Source organism: Prionailurus viverrinus, chromosome C1, assembly GCF_022837055.1.
Source record: "Prionailurus viverrinus isolate Anna chromosome C1, UM_Priviv_1.0, whole genome shotgun sequence".
In the NCBI taxonomy this organism is placed as follows: domain Eukaryota; kingdom Metazoa; phylum Chordata; class Mammalia; order Carnivora; family Felidae; genus Prionailurus; species Prionailurus viverrinus.
Genome location: NC_062568.1, coordinates 29,524,001 through 29,540,341, shown reverse-complemented (window position 1 = coordinate 29,540,341; position 16,341 = coordinate 29,524,001). Strand labels below are relative to the sequence as shown.

The 16,341-nt window shown below is 41.3% G+C and overlaps 1 protein-coding gene across 14 annotated transcripts in view; it reads left to right on the top strand.

Annotated features, from left to right (window-relative positions):
* The window catches only part of CFLAR (CASP8 and FADD like apoptosis regulator), a 73,421-nt gene extending 60,377 nt beyond the window's left edge, over positions 1–13,044 (top strand). For all 14 annotated transcript variants that reach the window (XM_047869852.1, XM_047869858.1, XM_047869856.1 and 11 more), the window contains 2 exons: positions 10,559–11,069; positions 12,841–13,044. In XM_047869852.1, coding sequence (XP_047725808.1) covers positions 10,559–11,069; positions 12,841–12,979 — 650 coding nt within the window. In that variant the 3' untranslated portion in view covers positions 12,980–13,044. The remainder of the gene's footprint in view (positions 1–10,558; positions 11,070–12,840) is intronic.
* Positions 13,045–16,341: the final 3,297 nt, after the last annotated feature.

Below are 16,341 nucleotides of genomic sequence, written 5' to 3'. Positions count from 1 at the left end.
TCTGGGAATAGACATTATTGCCAATTGAAACAAGGGCTCTGAGAGAAACTAACAGTGATATTGTGAGACTAACAGGGGTGGTGATGATGAGAGTGTAAAGTTTATTAAAAATCTGCTCTGTGCCAGGTATTTTGCTAATTCTCACTCAATCTACATAAATAATACTGTAAGATGGGTACTATTATCCCCATTTTCAAGGTGAGCAAACAGAACACAGTGAACTGCCTTCCTTAACTCCCTAGTAACTGATAGAGCTGACATTTGAAAGCTTTACTCCAAAGCCTCTGATTTTAGCTACTTTGTTATAATGTAAGTTTCCTGAGGGTGGGGAGCTTGTCCATCTCTTTTGCTATGTGTCTGATATCTGGAACAGTGCCTGGCACATAGGAGCTCAATAAATATTTGTTGGTTAGATGAATGGAGGAATAAGGTCTGTTAGCTTCTGTGTTTCTAAAACCATTCCTTTGTATCTGTAGAATTTAGTAGACTCTGCCCTGTCTTCCAAAAAAAAAAAAAATCAGACTTTTATCCAAAGAGTATGCATGTCTTCTAAACATCTATAGGTTTATTTTTCCTTTATCCCATAAATGTTTATTGAGCACTTACTATGTGCAAAACACCATGCTTGGCCCTGTGTGAGACAAAGATGGAGTCCGGTGTTAGATCGGTCAGTCCAGTGTCACATTGTTTAACAAGGATAAAGTTATTTTTTCGTGGCTTGTCCTTGAGAAGAAACCTGATAGAGGTCAATTATCTCTTCTTGAAGAGAAAGCTAGGCCTCTGCTAGGTCCTGATTCTCAGTGCCCTGATGTAGCACCAGAATTCTGATCTTGTTGGGAATGGAGAGTTGAATGTCTCAAAATGCAGACGGATGGATCTGAGCTTTGATTTAAAGCTCTGGCTGGCTTTTAGGCTCCTGAGTGGAAGGTGGTGTTTGCAGATTTTAAGAGGAAGGGTTTATTACTCTGTCTTCTCCTTTGCTCTCTCTGAAAATCTTTATAAATCTTGTGTAAGTAAACTTCCTCTTCAAACAGAGCAACAGGAGTCATGAAAGCCAGACGTTAATAGTGGAAACACTTTGTAGGTGGTGTTGATTTGAGCTTTGCTGTCCTTGGGGTTGTCCAGTCCCCTTACCCCCTTTGCCCACAATGGAATGAGTAACAACTCAGATCAGTAGCATTTTCCTGTACTAACAAATGTAGGAACATCTCAGCAAGGGGAAGTGGAACAGTCACTGTGGCCTCTGCTTCTGAGCTATGAAGGCAAGTGGTAAATGGCAGTGGAGACGGCTCAGAGGGAGAAGCCACCACATGCTGCCTGCCAGCTTGAGTGCCAAGGAAGTGGGGCTTCCCCTCCTTGCTATCATGGGATTAATACATTATTAAAGATAGCCTCCTCCTAGAGGCAAGAGACCAAGAAGTCTGTGGTGGCATCCTTTTTCTTCTGGACATTCTTACCTCTGAGAGCAGAGGTAAGCAGACCTTCATTTGGAAACTTAGTATCACAAATAAAATTCCCCTTTAAATCTAGGATATAAATAAGAATTATAGGTCCACAATCCCTTATTGGAGACCTTTGTATTTCAGGATTTGGAAGATCCAAGAGTTTAGAAAGATGACAAAGTATAGATGCTGTAATTCATAGAACACTCCAGGGGGGTCCAGGGCAGTACCCCATAATTGTATACGTTAGTATTTCTACAGCAAAATGAATGGATATTCACACTAAGGGGAATAAAGACTCTCAATAGCCTCTCATCAGTTCAGGAAAGGTTTTGCCACAAAATGAATCAGGGAAAAGAACTGAAGGTTTTCAGAGCTTTTGGGGCTTTGGCATTGTGGATAAGGAGTTGCAAATAAGTGGAAGAGTAGAGTACTTTGAGGCTGCCTGAGGTACCACAGAAGCTTCTTTGACATGCAATACACAGGCTTATTATTGATATTGTTTTCTGCTACGAAAAGCTAGTCCAGAAGGAATTACTAGTAATCATTTGTACTTAAAAAGAAGACATTTAACAAGTAGTTTATAATTTTGAGTGAATATAGATTGTCCAGCGAAACCCCTTGATTGGTCTATGGAAACAAATGAAAAGTCAGATTTATCCAAGGCTGCCTCTGCCACTCACTTCCTCACTCACTCACTCATTCTGTCTTTGTTCATCATCATCCCCTATCTGGGGGACCTCCTATTTCACTTGTTCTTCCAGCTTAAATTGTACTTTTACTACAATCTCATCTCCAGGTGTCTCAGACTGCACTGACAGTCCCTTCTCTGACCGTGTGTTTTACCTAAAATCCCACTGTACGTGTGACATGTCAACCATTGTTTTGTGCATATTTATAAGCTTTGCTTCCCCAACTAGATTATAGGCTTCTTGAAGGACAGGTGCTTCAATCTGTATTTCACAATGTATTTCTGCCACATAGGGAAGAGGAACTGTGTAAAACATGACTTTTGGGGTCAAAAGAATTTGAGAAATGGTGAATAATTTGTTCCTCCTTTGGGGATTTGCATACTGGCCTTAAAGGCTCTGAGCAGTCCTCCTGTAAAGAAACTTATTTAAGTCTTAACCAATGTTGCATCTCACATTTGTAGTTGATCTCAGAACTCCCCTTCTCACTAAGAATAGCCTGCCCAACTTGTATTCCATTTGTGAGTAATTAGAACCGGGCTGGGATGCCTGGGTGGCTCAGTCAGTTAAGAGTCCGACTTCGGCTCAGGTCATGAACTCGCAGTTTGTGAGTTCGAGCCCCACATCAGGCTCTGTGCTGACAGCTCGGAGCCTGGAGCCTGCTTCGGATTCTGTGTCTCCCTCTCTCTCTGCCCCTCCCCTGCTCATGCTCTGTCTTTCTCTGTCTCTCAAAAATAAATAAATATTAAAAAAAAATTAAGAAAAGAAAGAACTGGGCTTATTCAAGGTGCTCACTACATAATGGTACATAGACTGATGAAGGAAGTGCTCCCTCTTTCTTAGTTATTCCATACGTTTATTTAATGGCCTTCTTTTCATAAGTTGTGTCAAGATTAATGTGAACTCATTTTGTTTTATATATTTTTAATATTTTGTCTTATTTTATGGTATATATTTTTAAGATTTTATTTTTAAGTAATCTCTACATCCCAGATGGGGCTTGAATTCATGGCCCTAGATTAAGAGTTGCATGTGCTACTGAACCAGCCAGGTGCCCAATGTGAACTCGTTTTTGATGAAAACAAATTATAAATGAATGGGGTCATGACTTTTGACTGTATTTCATTTTTTGAATTTTATCTCAATAGCCCCCAAACATGTGAGTGGTACTGACCCCTAGCCCTTGTCTGCTCACCATTTGGGGCAGTTGATTTCTCAAGAACAGTGGAAGTGTTACAGATACAGGGTTGGGTCAGTACTGGGGTTTCCAGGGTGGGTGGAAGGAGAAGTGGGACTTCTGCCGTCACTAAGGTTGTATTTCCCAAACTCAGCACCCAAGTTTTTCTTCCCCTATTTGAGGGACGTGACAAGGCAGCTACTGTGAAAAATGGGACTAACCCAGTAGGTGGAGGAGCCAGAACTTAAACTCACATCTTGTGATTCCAAGACTGCTTCCTCTTTCCCTGTTCCCGTGGAGCTGCCTGCTCACTGCTATGTGACAGCCACTGCTCTAGCCAGAGCCTACAGGGAGCTCAGAAAAAGGAAAGAGGTCTAAGGCACGGGACAGCCCTTGCTCTGTCCCTGACCCCTGCACACCAGCATGGAAAAAGAGACTATGGCTTTCTTTCTTTCTTTTTTTTTTATTATGACATTTATTGTCAAATTGGTTTCCATATAACACCCAGTGCTCATCCCAACAGGTGCCCTCCTCAATACCCATCACCCACTTTCCCCTCCCTCCCACTCCCCATCAACCCTCAGTTTATTCTCAGCTTTTAAGAGTCTCTTATGGTTTGGCTCCCTCCCTCTCTAACTTTTTTTTTTCCTTCCCCTCCCCCATGGTCTTCTGTTAAGTCTCTCAGGATCCATCTATATAAGAGTGAAAACATATGGTATCTGTCTTTCTCTGTATGACTTATTTCACTTAGCATCACACTCTCCAGTTCCATCCATATTGCTACAAAGGGCCATATTTCATTCTTTCTCATTGCCACATAGTATTCCATTGTGTATATAAACCATAATTTCTTTGTCCATTCATCAGTTGATGAACATTTAGGCTCTTTCCATCATTTGGCTATTGCTGAAAGTGCTGCTATAAACATTGGAGTACAAGTGCCCCTATGCATCAGGACTCCTGTATCCCTTGGGTAAATTCCTAGCAGTGTTATTGGTGGGTCATAGGGTAGATCTATTTTAAATTTGGGGGGGAACCTCCACACTGTTTTCCAGAGTGACTGCACCAGTTTGCATTCCCACCAACAGTGCAAGAGGGTTCCTGTTTCTCCACATCCTCTCCAGCATCTATGAGACTATGGCTTTCTTTCAAAGACTTTGATAAGGGAGGGAATCTTTACAGTGAAGATTGGGTTTTGAGGGAAGTGAGTCAGTCTAAGTAAACAAGAGCTTTGAGTCTGGTTTTCCCTGTTTGCTTCTGCCCCCTGGAGGAAAGAATACTCCATGACCTGTGAGTCCTCAATAGACGACTGGAATAAAACAGTAGTGATGGAACTGGGTTCCTAGTCTGGATTCTCACATTGTTCAGCCCTGTGTTCCAACCTGAGCGCAGTACTGGGTATGGAAAGCTTGCCTACATCAGCTGAGGTGAAGGCCAGGGGGCAGTGCTGGTGGACTTTTTCTACCACAGTGAGATCCTGTGGGGATGAGTGAGCTATTTCATAGGTTATCGGCAACCTGTGTATCATGTCCTTCATTTCCATCACAATATTTATTTATCATAGGGTTTTAAGGAGATTAGCACCTCCCTTATATCTCTCCATTATAGTTTTGTTTTTTTTACCCTTATCTGTGGGCCAGACATACAAGTACATAGCCTAACTACATCTTTAATTAATGGTTATTATCATTTCCTGACTTACCTGGTGAATTATTTATCAAATAATGTATTATTATCAAATAATAATCACTCCAAATTTAGTGGCTTAAAACAACAATATTCATTTATTTATATATCTTTCACAGTTTTTGTGGAGCAGGAGTTTAGGGGTAGCTTAGCTGGGTTGCTCCGGCCCAGAGTCTCTTGGTAGATGGTGGTCAGATTTCAGCTGGGGTCATCCCAAGGCTTGATTGGGATTGGAGAATCCTCCCAGGTGGCTCCCTCCTGTGGCTGGGAAGTTGGTGCAGCCCTTATTTCTTCATGTGGGCTTCTGCACGGAACTGCTTGAGTGTTCTAATGACAGGTTAGTTGGCTTCCTCCAGAGTCCGCTGTTCAAAAGAGGGAAAGAGCCAGGTAGAAATTGCATTTTTTTATGATCTAGGTTTGGAAGTCATATAGTATCCCTTTAGCCACAGTCACTAGAAATAAGTTACCAAGTGTGGCCCACATTCATGGGGAGGGTAATTACACTCTTTTTAAGGAAGGAGTGTCAAAAAATTTGTGGACACATTTAAAACTGCCATATCTGGTAGATGTGGGGCCACAATTAAACCCAGTTCTCCTGAGTGGAAAGTCCCACTAGACCCAATGTGAACATATCCAGGTACCACAGGCTGGGTGAATTAAACTCAGAGCACCCAAGCCAGCTCTTATTTGCCCGGTGACTAGTTATTCCAGTTTTTTGTTTACTCAAGGCTACGTTTCTTTTCCTACCTTTCTCTCCCTATTTCCTGCTGAGAAGCCAGAAGACCAAATGTGATAGCTAACTTTCACTTTTGTAGTTTATTAGTGTTGGTAAAATTTTCAGGGCAAGAAGGTTGAAACTATTGGTTGAAGCTGTGAGTCTCTGAATTATTTGTGACTATTCAGACTTCATATTGTTCCCATTTAATATAGAGAGTTGAGAATTTGTGGAAAACTGTTATGTGGTGATTTCAGGGGAATGACTTACATCCCCTTTCTGTGATGCCTACACTGGTATGAGATGGGGGCTTTTGTTCCTTGGTAGAAGTTTTATCTGTTCTAATTACCGTTATGTTGTTTGGTTTGGGGTGAATGCAATGGTAGACTTCTGGAAGACCACACCCCAGGGGACAAAGAGAGGTGGGTACACAGTCATGAGACATGGAAAGAAATCCCAAAAAGTTGGCTAAGAGTAAAGGTAACTATCTGAATTGGGAGACGTCTGTTTAGCTTAGGGCAGAACAGTTTTTCTGCTCTGCAGATGAACTAAGAAGTGGAGGCATCTTTCAGACAAGGAACAGAAACTTAATGGGTGGCTCAAAAGGATGTGGCATTTCTTAATGAGGAAGAGAAAGATGTCTCTCTTCGCTGTTAGAAAGATATAAAAAATCAAGAGACTGTATTTATTTTTCTGATGAGGGCAAACTGAGCAGATGGGAAAGAAATGGACTGGGGAAGATTTCTATGGTTCCAAGGCTATAGAAACTTCAAAAAGATGGATAATATATATATATATTTTAAAGGTAATAGGAACTCATTACTCTTGAGCACCAGGAGCTTTATATGTATTACCTCATTTAATCCTCATAGCATGCTCACAGGATAGGTATCATCACTTCCATTTAAAGCTAAGGAGACCCACTTCTTTAAGGTCATGCCACCATCATGTGGTAAGGTCAGTGTTAGAAGGAAGGCAGCCTTGTCTGACATAAAGTCTGACTTTTCCACTGCCTTACACTGCTTCTTCAGGCAAAGTCAATCCAGGATTCCTGGAAACTGGGAGAAGAATCTTTTCTTTTTTAATATGAAATTTATTGTCAAATTCGTTTCCATACAATACTCAGTGCTCATCCCAACAGGTGCCCACCTCACTACCCATCCCCACTTTCCGCTCCCTACCACCCCCCATCAACCCTCAGATTGTTCTCAATTTTTAAGAGTCTCTTATGGTTTGGCTCCCTCCCTCTCTAACTTTTTTTTTCCGAAATCCCCTCCCCCATGGTCTTCTGTTAAGTCTCTCAGGATCCATCTATATAAGAATGAAAACATATGGTATCTGTCTTTCTCTGTATGACTTATTTCACTTAGCATCACACTCTCCAGTTCCATCCATGTTGCTACAAAGGGCCATATTTCATTCTTTCTCATTGCCACATAGTATTCCATTGTGTATATAAACCATAATTTCTTTGTCCATTCATCAGTTGATGAACATTTAGGCTCTTTCCATCATTTGGCTATTGCTGAAAGTGCTGCTATAAACATTGGAGTACAAGTGCCCCTATGCATCAGGACTCCTGTATCCCTTGGGTAAATTCCTAGCAGTGTTATTGGTGGGTCATAGGGTAGATCTATTTTAAATTTTGGGGGGAACCTCCACACTGTTTTCCAGAGCGACTGCACCAGTTTGCATTCCCACCAACAGTGCAAGAGGGTTCCCGTTTCTCCACATCCTCTCCAGCATCTATAGTCTCCTGATTTGTTCATTTTAGCCACTCTGACTGACATGAGGTGGTATCTGAGTGTGGTTTTGATTTGTATTTCCCTGATGAAGAGCGACGTTGAGCATCTTTTCATGTGCCTGTTGGCCATCTGGATGTCTTCTTTAGAGAAGTGTCTATTCATGTTTTGTGCCCAATTCTTCACTGGATTATTTGTTTTTCGGGTGTGGAGTTTGGTGAGTTCTTTATAGATTTTGGATACTAGCCCTTTGTCTGATATGTCATTTGCAAATATCTTTTCCCATTCTGTTGGTTGCCTTTTAGTTTTGTTGATTGTTTCCTTTGCAGTGCAGACACTTTTTATCTTGATGAGGTCCCAATAGTTCATTTTTGCTTTTAATTCCCTTGCCTTTGGAGATGTGTCAAGTAAGAAATTGCTGCAGCTGAGGTCAGAGAGGTCTTTTCCTGCTTTCTCCTCTAGGGTTTTGATGGTTTCCTGTCTCACATTCAGGTCCTTCATCAATTTTGAGTTTATTTTTGTGAATGGTGTGAGAAAGTGGTCTAGTTTCATCCTTCTGCATGTTGCTGTCCAGTTCTCCCAGCACCATTTGTTAAAGAGACTGTCTTTTTTCCATTGGATATTCTTTCCTGCTTTGTCAAAGATTAGTTGGACATACTTTTGTGGGTCCAATTCTGGAGTCTCTATTCTATTCCATTGGTCTTTGTGTCTGTTTTTGTGCCAATACCATGCTGTCTTAATGATTACAGCTTTGTAGTAGAGGCTACAGTCTGGGATTGTGATGCCTCCCGCTTTGGTCTTCTTCTTCAAAATTACTTTGGCTATTCAGGGCCTTTTGTGGTTCCATACAAATTTTAGGAGTGCTTGTTCTAGCTTCAAGAAAAATGCTGGTGCAATTTTGATTGGGATTGCATTGAATGTGTAGATTGCTTTGGGTAGAATTGACATTTTGACAATATTTATTCTTCCAATCCATGAGCACGGAATGTTTTTCCATTTCTTTGTATCTTCTTCAATTTCCTTCATAAGCTTTCTATAGTTTTCAGCATACAGGTCTTTTACATCTTTGGTTAGGTTTATTCCTAGGTATTTTATGATTCTTGGTGCAATTGTGAATGGGATCAGTTTCTTTATTTGTCTTTCTGTTGCTTCATTATTAGTGTATAAGAATGTAATTGATTTCTGTACATTGATTTTGTATCCTGCAACTTTGCTGAATTCATGTATCAGTTCTAGCAGACGTTTTGTGGAGTCTGTCGGGTTTTCCATGTATAGTATCATGTCATCTGCAAAAAGTGAAAGCTTAACTTCATCTTTGCCAATTTTGATGCCTTTGATTTCCTTTTGTTGTCTGATTGCTGATGCTAGAACTTTCAACACGATATTAAACAACAGTGGTGAGAGGGGACATCCCTGTCGTGTTCCTGATCTCAGGGGAAAGCTCTCAGTTTTTCCCCATTGAAGATGATATTAGCTGTGGGCTTTTCATAAATGGCTTTTATGATGTTTAAGTATGTTCCTTCTTATCCCGACTTTCTTCAGGGTTTTTATTTAGAAAGCATGCTGAATTTTTTCAAATGCTTTTTTCTGCATCGATTGACAGGATCATATGGTTCTTATCTTTTTCTTATTAATGTGATGTATCACATTGATTGATTTGCGAATGTTGAACCAGCCCTGCAGCCCAGGAATGAATCCCACTTGATCATGGTGAATAATTCTTTTTATATGCTGTTGAATTCGATTTGCTAGTATCTTGTTGAGAATTTTTGCATCCATAGTCATCAGGTATATTGGCCTGTAGTTCTCTTTTTTTACTGGGTCTCTGTATGGTTTAGGAATCAAAGTAATGCTGGCTTCATAGAATGAGTCTGGAAGTTTTCCTTCCCTTTCTATTTTTTGGAACAGCTTGAGAAGGATAGGTATTATCTCTGCTTTAAATGTCTGGTAGAATTCCCCAGGGAAGCCATCTGGTCCTGGACTCTTACTTTTTGGGAGATTTTTGATAACTGATTCAATTTATTCACTGGTTATGTGTTTGTTCAAGTTTTCTATTTCTTCTTGTTTGAGTTTTGGAAGTGTGTGGTTGCTTAGGAATTTGTCCATTTCTTCCAGCTTGTCCAGTTTGTTGGCATATAATTTTTTTATAATATTCCCTGATAATTGCTTGTATTTCTGAGGAATTGGTTGTAATAATTCCATTTTCATTCATTATTTTGTCTATTTGGGTCATCTCCCTTTTCTTTTTGAGAAGCCTGGCTAGAGGTTTATCAATTTTGTTTATTTTTTTCAAAAAACCAGCTCTTCGTTTCATTGATCTGCTCTACAGTTTTTTTTAGAATCTATATTGTTTATTTCTGCTCTGATCTTTATTATTTCTCTTCTTCTGCTGAGTTTGGGGTGTCTTTGCTGTTCTGCTTCTGTTTCCTTTAGGTGTGCTGTTAGATTTTGTATTTGGGATTTTTCTTGTTTCTTGAGATTGGGAGAAGAATCTTTGAGGGCAATGAAGGGAATCTTGGCTAAGGACTCCCACTGCTCAGTTAGAGGTTACACTGGGAGGCAGGTCTAAGAGGAACTGGGGAGTCTGGAAATGGTCACAACTTAGATGTAGTTGTGGGCCTCTGTATCAGCCCACAGCCCATGGGAAGGTGGGAACTCGTGACCCGTGCCATCATTTTTGATCTAGATTTGGATCTGTGCTCTGCAAATGCATCCATTCCTACATACTTGGGTGTTATTTTAAGAAAGAGCCTTTTGAAAAATCCCCAACTTTGTTTTGAAGAGAAAAAGTTTTGTACCCCGCCTTGGTTGCATCAGACTAGAAGTGGGCCCAGTCTGTGCCTGTGACCAGATGTGATACTAGCTTCAGGCAGGGGACAGATCATAATAGGGGACAGATTGTAAGTGAGAATCGGGGACATGACTGTCGTGTGTTTCAGGTTGATTCTCTCCTGACCCATGCTCAGGTCCTTCACAACCTCAAAATATGGCATAAGAGCAGAAATGGAGAAGTAGCGGAGATCAGACTGTTCTTAGGACTGCTACCCAGTACCTCTTAAACTTTTCTAACCTTAGTGTTGTTTTCCATGTGTGTTTATTTTATCCAGAGTTTCTTCGGGACACTTTTACTTCCTTGGGCTATGAAGTCCAGTATTTTTTGTACCTGCATGTGGAGAGTATAATCCAGATTCTTCGCCAAGTTGCCTGCATGCCCCAACACCAAGACTACGACAGCTTTGTGTGTGTCCTGGTGAGCCGAGGTGGCTCCCACAGCGTGTTTGGCGTGGATCAGACACAGCCAGGGTTCCCTTTGGATCAGATCAGGAGGATGTTCATGGGAGATGCATGCCCTTCTCTCTTAGGGAAGCCAAAGCTCTTTTTTATTCAGAACTATGTGGTGTCAGAAGGCCAACTGGACAGCAGCAGCTTCCTGGAGGTGGATGGGCCAGCAGTGAACAATGTGGAGTCCAAGGCCAGGCAGCCTGCGCCCTGTACCATCCACCGAGAAGCTGACTTCCTCTGGAGCCTGTGCACAGCAGACGTGTCCCTGTTGGAACAGTCCTCCAGTTCACCGTCGTTGTACCTGAAGTGCCTTTCCCAGAAACTGTGGCAAGAAAGGTGAGCCACTCAGGCCGTGGCCCATGCCCAGACCACTTGTTTGTTTTCTTGCTGCCAAGATGGAGAGATGGAGATTACCACTGTGCCATATTTGATGCCCTTCTCTTCAGGGAGAAAAGGATTTTTCATTCCTTGTTGGGGTTGCCTCGGGAAGGATGCACATTTTATGACCTGCCTTTGTGCTTCAGGAGGTCACTTGTTAGTCAGCTTGTAGTTTGGATATTGCTCTTCAAAATAAAGAGATTTTTAATTTTTTTTTTAATTACAAAAGCAGTACATACTCCTTATTTAAAAAAAAAACAATGAAATATAAATGCTTAAAGCAGAACATAACCAATAGTTATAATCCTGCTTATTAGAACCAATCTCTGTTAGCCAAGTCTTGGTGTATTGCCTTCCAGATCTTTTTCGATACCCACACAATCGTATATAAATATGTTTTTTAAACCAAAATGAAATCGCTATCTGCTATTACTTTGTAACCTGCTTCTACTTGGTGTAACACTATATCACATACAGTTTTACATGTCACTAGTTACATTTCTAAGCATCATTTTAAACTTTTAAAAAATGTTTATTTTTGAGAGAGAGAGACAGAGAGAGTGAGAGAGAGAGAGAGCATGAGCAGGGGAGGGACAGAGAGAGAGGGAGACGCAGAATCTGAAGCAGGTTCCAGGCTCTGAGCTGTCAGAACAGAGCCCGACACAGGGCTTGAAGTCACAAACCATGAGATCATGACCTGAGCCGAAGTCAGACACTTAACTGAGTCACCCAGGTGCCCCTGCAGGCATCATTTTAATGTCTGTGGAACCATCCACAATATGATTATGGCATAAGTTACTTGACAAATTTTCAGGCGTTGGAAGGTGTTTCGCTTTCATAAAAAATTTTTCGATATCTTTGTAGTTCAGTGTTTGTGCTTATATTTACTGTTTTCTTGAGGAAAATACCCAGAAGAAGAATTACTATGTCCAACAACATGCATTTTTAAAGGTTTGGATGCATTTTATCAGATTATCGTCTCGGACAGTTAAACCTGCTTTGCATGAGAGCGCCCATGTCCCCGAGCTCTGCCCGACACTGCATTTTTTTTTAATTTCCCCATTTTGACAGTTTGATAGGTGAAAAATGGTACCTGACTCTTCAGGTTTGCAAGTCTTTGTTACACAGACGTTTCTGATGTTTATTGGCAAGAATACTTTTCTAAGGGAAACCTTGGTGATCTGGTTTTCATTTAAGCTGAATGAAGCCCCACTATACTTCCATGTAAGATTAACAGTCCTTTTCCAGCTGTTCCCTCCTTACAGTTTAGAATCATGTTCCTGAGCCATGTGTGAAATGCATTCTGTTGTATCTCTGGGGACCTCAGGAATACATCTCATCGTCTGTGACTCCCCAGCCCCCTCAGTAGTGGCTCAGCAGCAAGGAGTAGGCGGTAGTAGGGATGACTCAGCCTTCCAAGGTAGACACTTCGTGGACCAGCAGTATCCATGGTCTTTTACATCTGTCCTCCATGTGCATAGATGGTCCAGCTAGGTTATCATCTGACTGGAGTGTCCCCAGAATATGACTCGGTTGCCTCTTGGGTGAGGGTCATGGGGCCAGAGTGTTGCAGGCTGGTGTGGATCACTCACTAAGCAGCTTGTAGAGCATTTAGAAAGGAACAATTTCAAGCACTTTCACATCTGTTGCCTCATTTCACCCAAATGACAATCTGTCTCCTCTTTGATATTTGCATGGCATTAATTTTTGCCTTTCTCATTCCCTCCAGAAGACGCCCACTCTTGGAACTCCACATTGAACTCAACAGCAGTGTGTATGATTGGAACAGCAAAGTGTCTGCTAAGGAGAGGTACTACGTCTGGCTGCAGCACACTCTGAGAAAGAAACTCATCCTCTCTTGCAAATGAAAAGCCAAAAGACTTTCTTAGCTCTGCAGTCTCCATCACTAGCCCCAAATAGTTTTCAAGCAAATGTATGTGTCACGTGGGTAAGATGGGGTCCTGTTATGGGCTGAAATGACCCTCTGTGAGGAATGTTATCAGGAAGGGGTGTTTGAGCTGAAGCTTCTGGGTTGAAGGCTTTGGCCTCTGTTACTGAAAGCTTGTCAAAACAGTGTTAGAAAGGAAATAGCTTTGAAACTTTATTATTATTTTTTTAATGTTTATTTATATTTGAGAGAGAGAGACAGTGTGTGAATGGGGGAGGGGTACAGAGAAACAGAGACAGAATCTGAAGCAGGCTCTAGGCTCTGAGCTGTCACCACAGAGCCCGATGCAGTGCTCGAACTCACACGCCGTGAGAGAGATCATGACCTGAGCTGAAGTTGAATGGTTAACCAACTGAGCCACCCAGGCACCCTGGCTTTGAAACTTTAAAAAGCAAGTACTGGTTGAATTGGGTGACTCATGATTGTGTTGCCTTCCCTCGTGCAATCAAGTAAACCGGAGCCATGGAGATAAGGTTGCAGTAACACAGTTAATTAGCCTGTGTATATCCATGCTCCAAGAAGAAAAGTAAAATAAAAAACCAAAACAATGAGGGACACCTGGATGGCTCAATTGGTTGAGCATCCAACTCTTGATTTTGGCCCAGGTCATGATCCAGGGTTGTGGGATCAAGCCCTGCAACACACGCTGAGTGTGGAGCCTTCTTAAGATTCTCTCTTTTTGACAGGCGCCTTGTTGGCTCAGTCGGTTAAGTGTCCGACCTCGGCTCAGGTCATGGTCTCACTGTTCATGGGTTTGAGCCCTGTGTCAGGCTCTGTGCTAACAGTTCAGAGCCTGGAGCCTCCTTCAGATTCTGTGTCTCCCTCTTTCTCTGCCCTTCCCACATTCATGCTCTGTCTCTCAAAAATGAATAAATGTTAAAAAAAAAAAAGATTCTCTCTTTCTGAGTATCCAATGGAAAAGACAGTGTCTTTAGCAAATGGTGCTGGGAGAACTGGACAGCAATATGCAGAAGAATGAATATGGACCACTTTCTTACACCATACACAAAAATAAATTCAAAATGGATGAAAGACCTAAATGTGATGCAGGAAACCATCAAAATTCTAGAGGAGAAAACAGCCAACAACCTCTATGACCTCGGCTGCAGCAACTTCTTACACAACACGTCTCTGAAGGCAAGGGAAATAAAGGCAAAAATGAACAACTGGGACCTCATCATGATAAAAAGCTTCTACACAGCAAAGGAAACAACAAAACTAAAAGGCAGCCAATGGAATGGGAGAAGATATTTGCAAATGACATATCAGAGAAAGGGCTAGTATCCAAAATATAAAAAGAACTTAACAAACTCAGCACCCAAAAAACAAATATTCCAGTGAAGAAATGGGCAGAAGACATGAATAGATATTTTTCCAAAGAAGACATCCAGATGTCTAACAGATACATGAAGAGATGCTCAAAATCACTCATCATCAGGGAAATACAAATCAAAACCACATTGAGATACCATCTAACACAGGTCAGAGTGGCTAAAATTAGTATCAACAGATGTTGGCGAGGATGTGGAGAAAGGGGAGCCCTCTTGTACTGTCGGTGGGAATGCAAACTGGTGCAGCCACTCTGGAAAACAGTGTGGAGTTTCCTCAAAAAATTAAAAATAGAATTACCCTACAGCCCAACAATAGTACTACTAGGAATTTATCCAAAGGATACGGGAGTGCTGTTTCATAGGGACACATGTACCCCAATGTTTATAGCAACAGTATCAACAATAGCCAAATTATGGAAAGAGCCCAAATGTCTCTCAACTGATGAATGGATAAGGAAGATGTGGATGGATGGATATATGGATAATGGAATTATGTGTAATGGAATACTACTTGGTGATGAAAAAAATGAAATCTTGCCATTTGCAGCAGCATGGACGAAACTGGAGGGTATTATGCTAAGTGAAATAAGTCAGTCAGAGAAAGTCAGATATGTGATTTCACTCATATGTGGAATTTGAGAAACTTAACAGAAGACCATAGGGGAACGGAAGGAAAAATAAGTTACAAACAGAGAGGGATGCAAACCATAAGAGACTCTTAAATACAGAGAACAAACTGAAAGTTGAAGGGGGTAGGAAGTTGAGAGGGCAGGGAAAATGGGAGATGGGCATTGAGGACAGATCTTGTTGGGATGAGCACTGGCTGTTGTATGTTCTTACATTAGATGAGGAATCTAATCTTGAATACACTGTATGTTAGCTAACTTGACAATAAATTATTAAAATAAAAAAATTAAAATAAAATAATTCTCCAAAAAAAAGATTCTCTCTTTCTCTCCCTCTCCCCTCTCCCCTGCTTAGGTACTCTCTCTCTCTCTCTCTCTCTCTCTCTCTCTCTCTCTCTCACTCTCTCTCTCTCTCTGTCAAACAAAAACAAAAACAATGAAATGTAACACTTAAAATCTTACCTACCACATACAACCACAGTTAACTTGCAAATTTATTTTCTGTGTACAAGATTCGGATGTTAAATCAGGGGGGCTGTTTTTCTCTGTTCAGGCTACTATGACAAAGTGCCAGAGACTGGATGGCTTAAAGAAACAGTTATTTCTCACAGTTCTAGAGACTGGGAAGTCCAAGATCAAGGTGCTGACACATCTGGTGTCTAGTGAGAACCTGCTTGTGTGTCTGCTAATGACCATCTTCTCATGGTGCCCTCACATGTCAAAGAGCAGAGACAGGAAGCAAACTGTCTGTGATAGCTCTACCTTCATGATCTAGTCACCCCAAACACCCTGCCTCCTGATATCAGCACACTGAGGGTTAGGGTTTCAACCTATGGATTTGGTGAGGTACACAAACATTCAGACAATAGCAGTGGCTTTATAATTTGAGATTACTTGTCTGTCTAGAACTCAAGTGACACTTTACAGCAAATAATTTTCTCTCGCAGATTTGATGACATGACCTAAAAAGAGATCATTATTTAAAATATCATTTAAGGGGTGCCTGGGTGGCTTAGTTAAGTGTTCGACTTCGGCTCAGGTCATGATTTTGTGGTTCATGAGTTTGAGCCCCACCTTGGGCTCTGTGCTGACAGCTCAGAGCCTGGAGTCTGCTTCAGATTCTGTCTCCTCTCTCTGCCTTTCCCCTATGCATTCTCTCTCTCTCTCTCTCTCTCTCAAAAATAAGTAAACATTAAAAAATTTAAAATATTTAAAGTATTTATTTATTTATTTATTTATTTATTCATAAGTTTATTCTGAGAGAGAGAGAGAGCGAGAGAGAGCGAGAGAGAGCGAGAGAGAGCGAGAGAGAGCGAGAGAGCAAA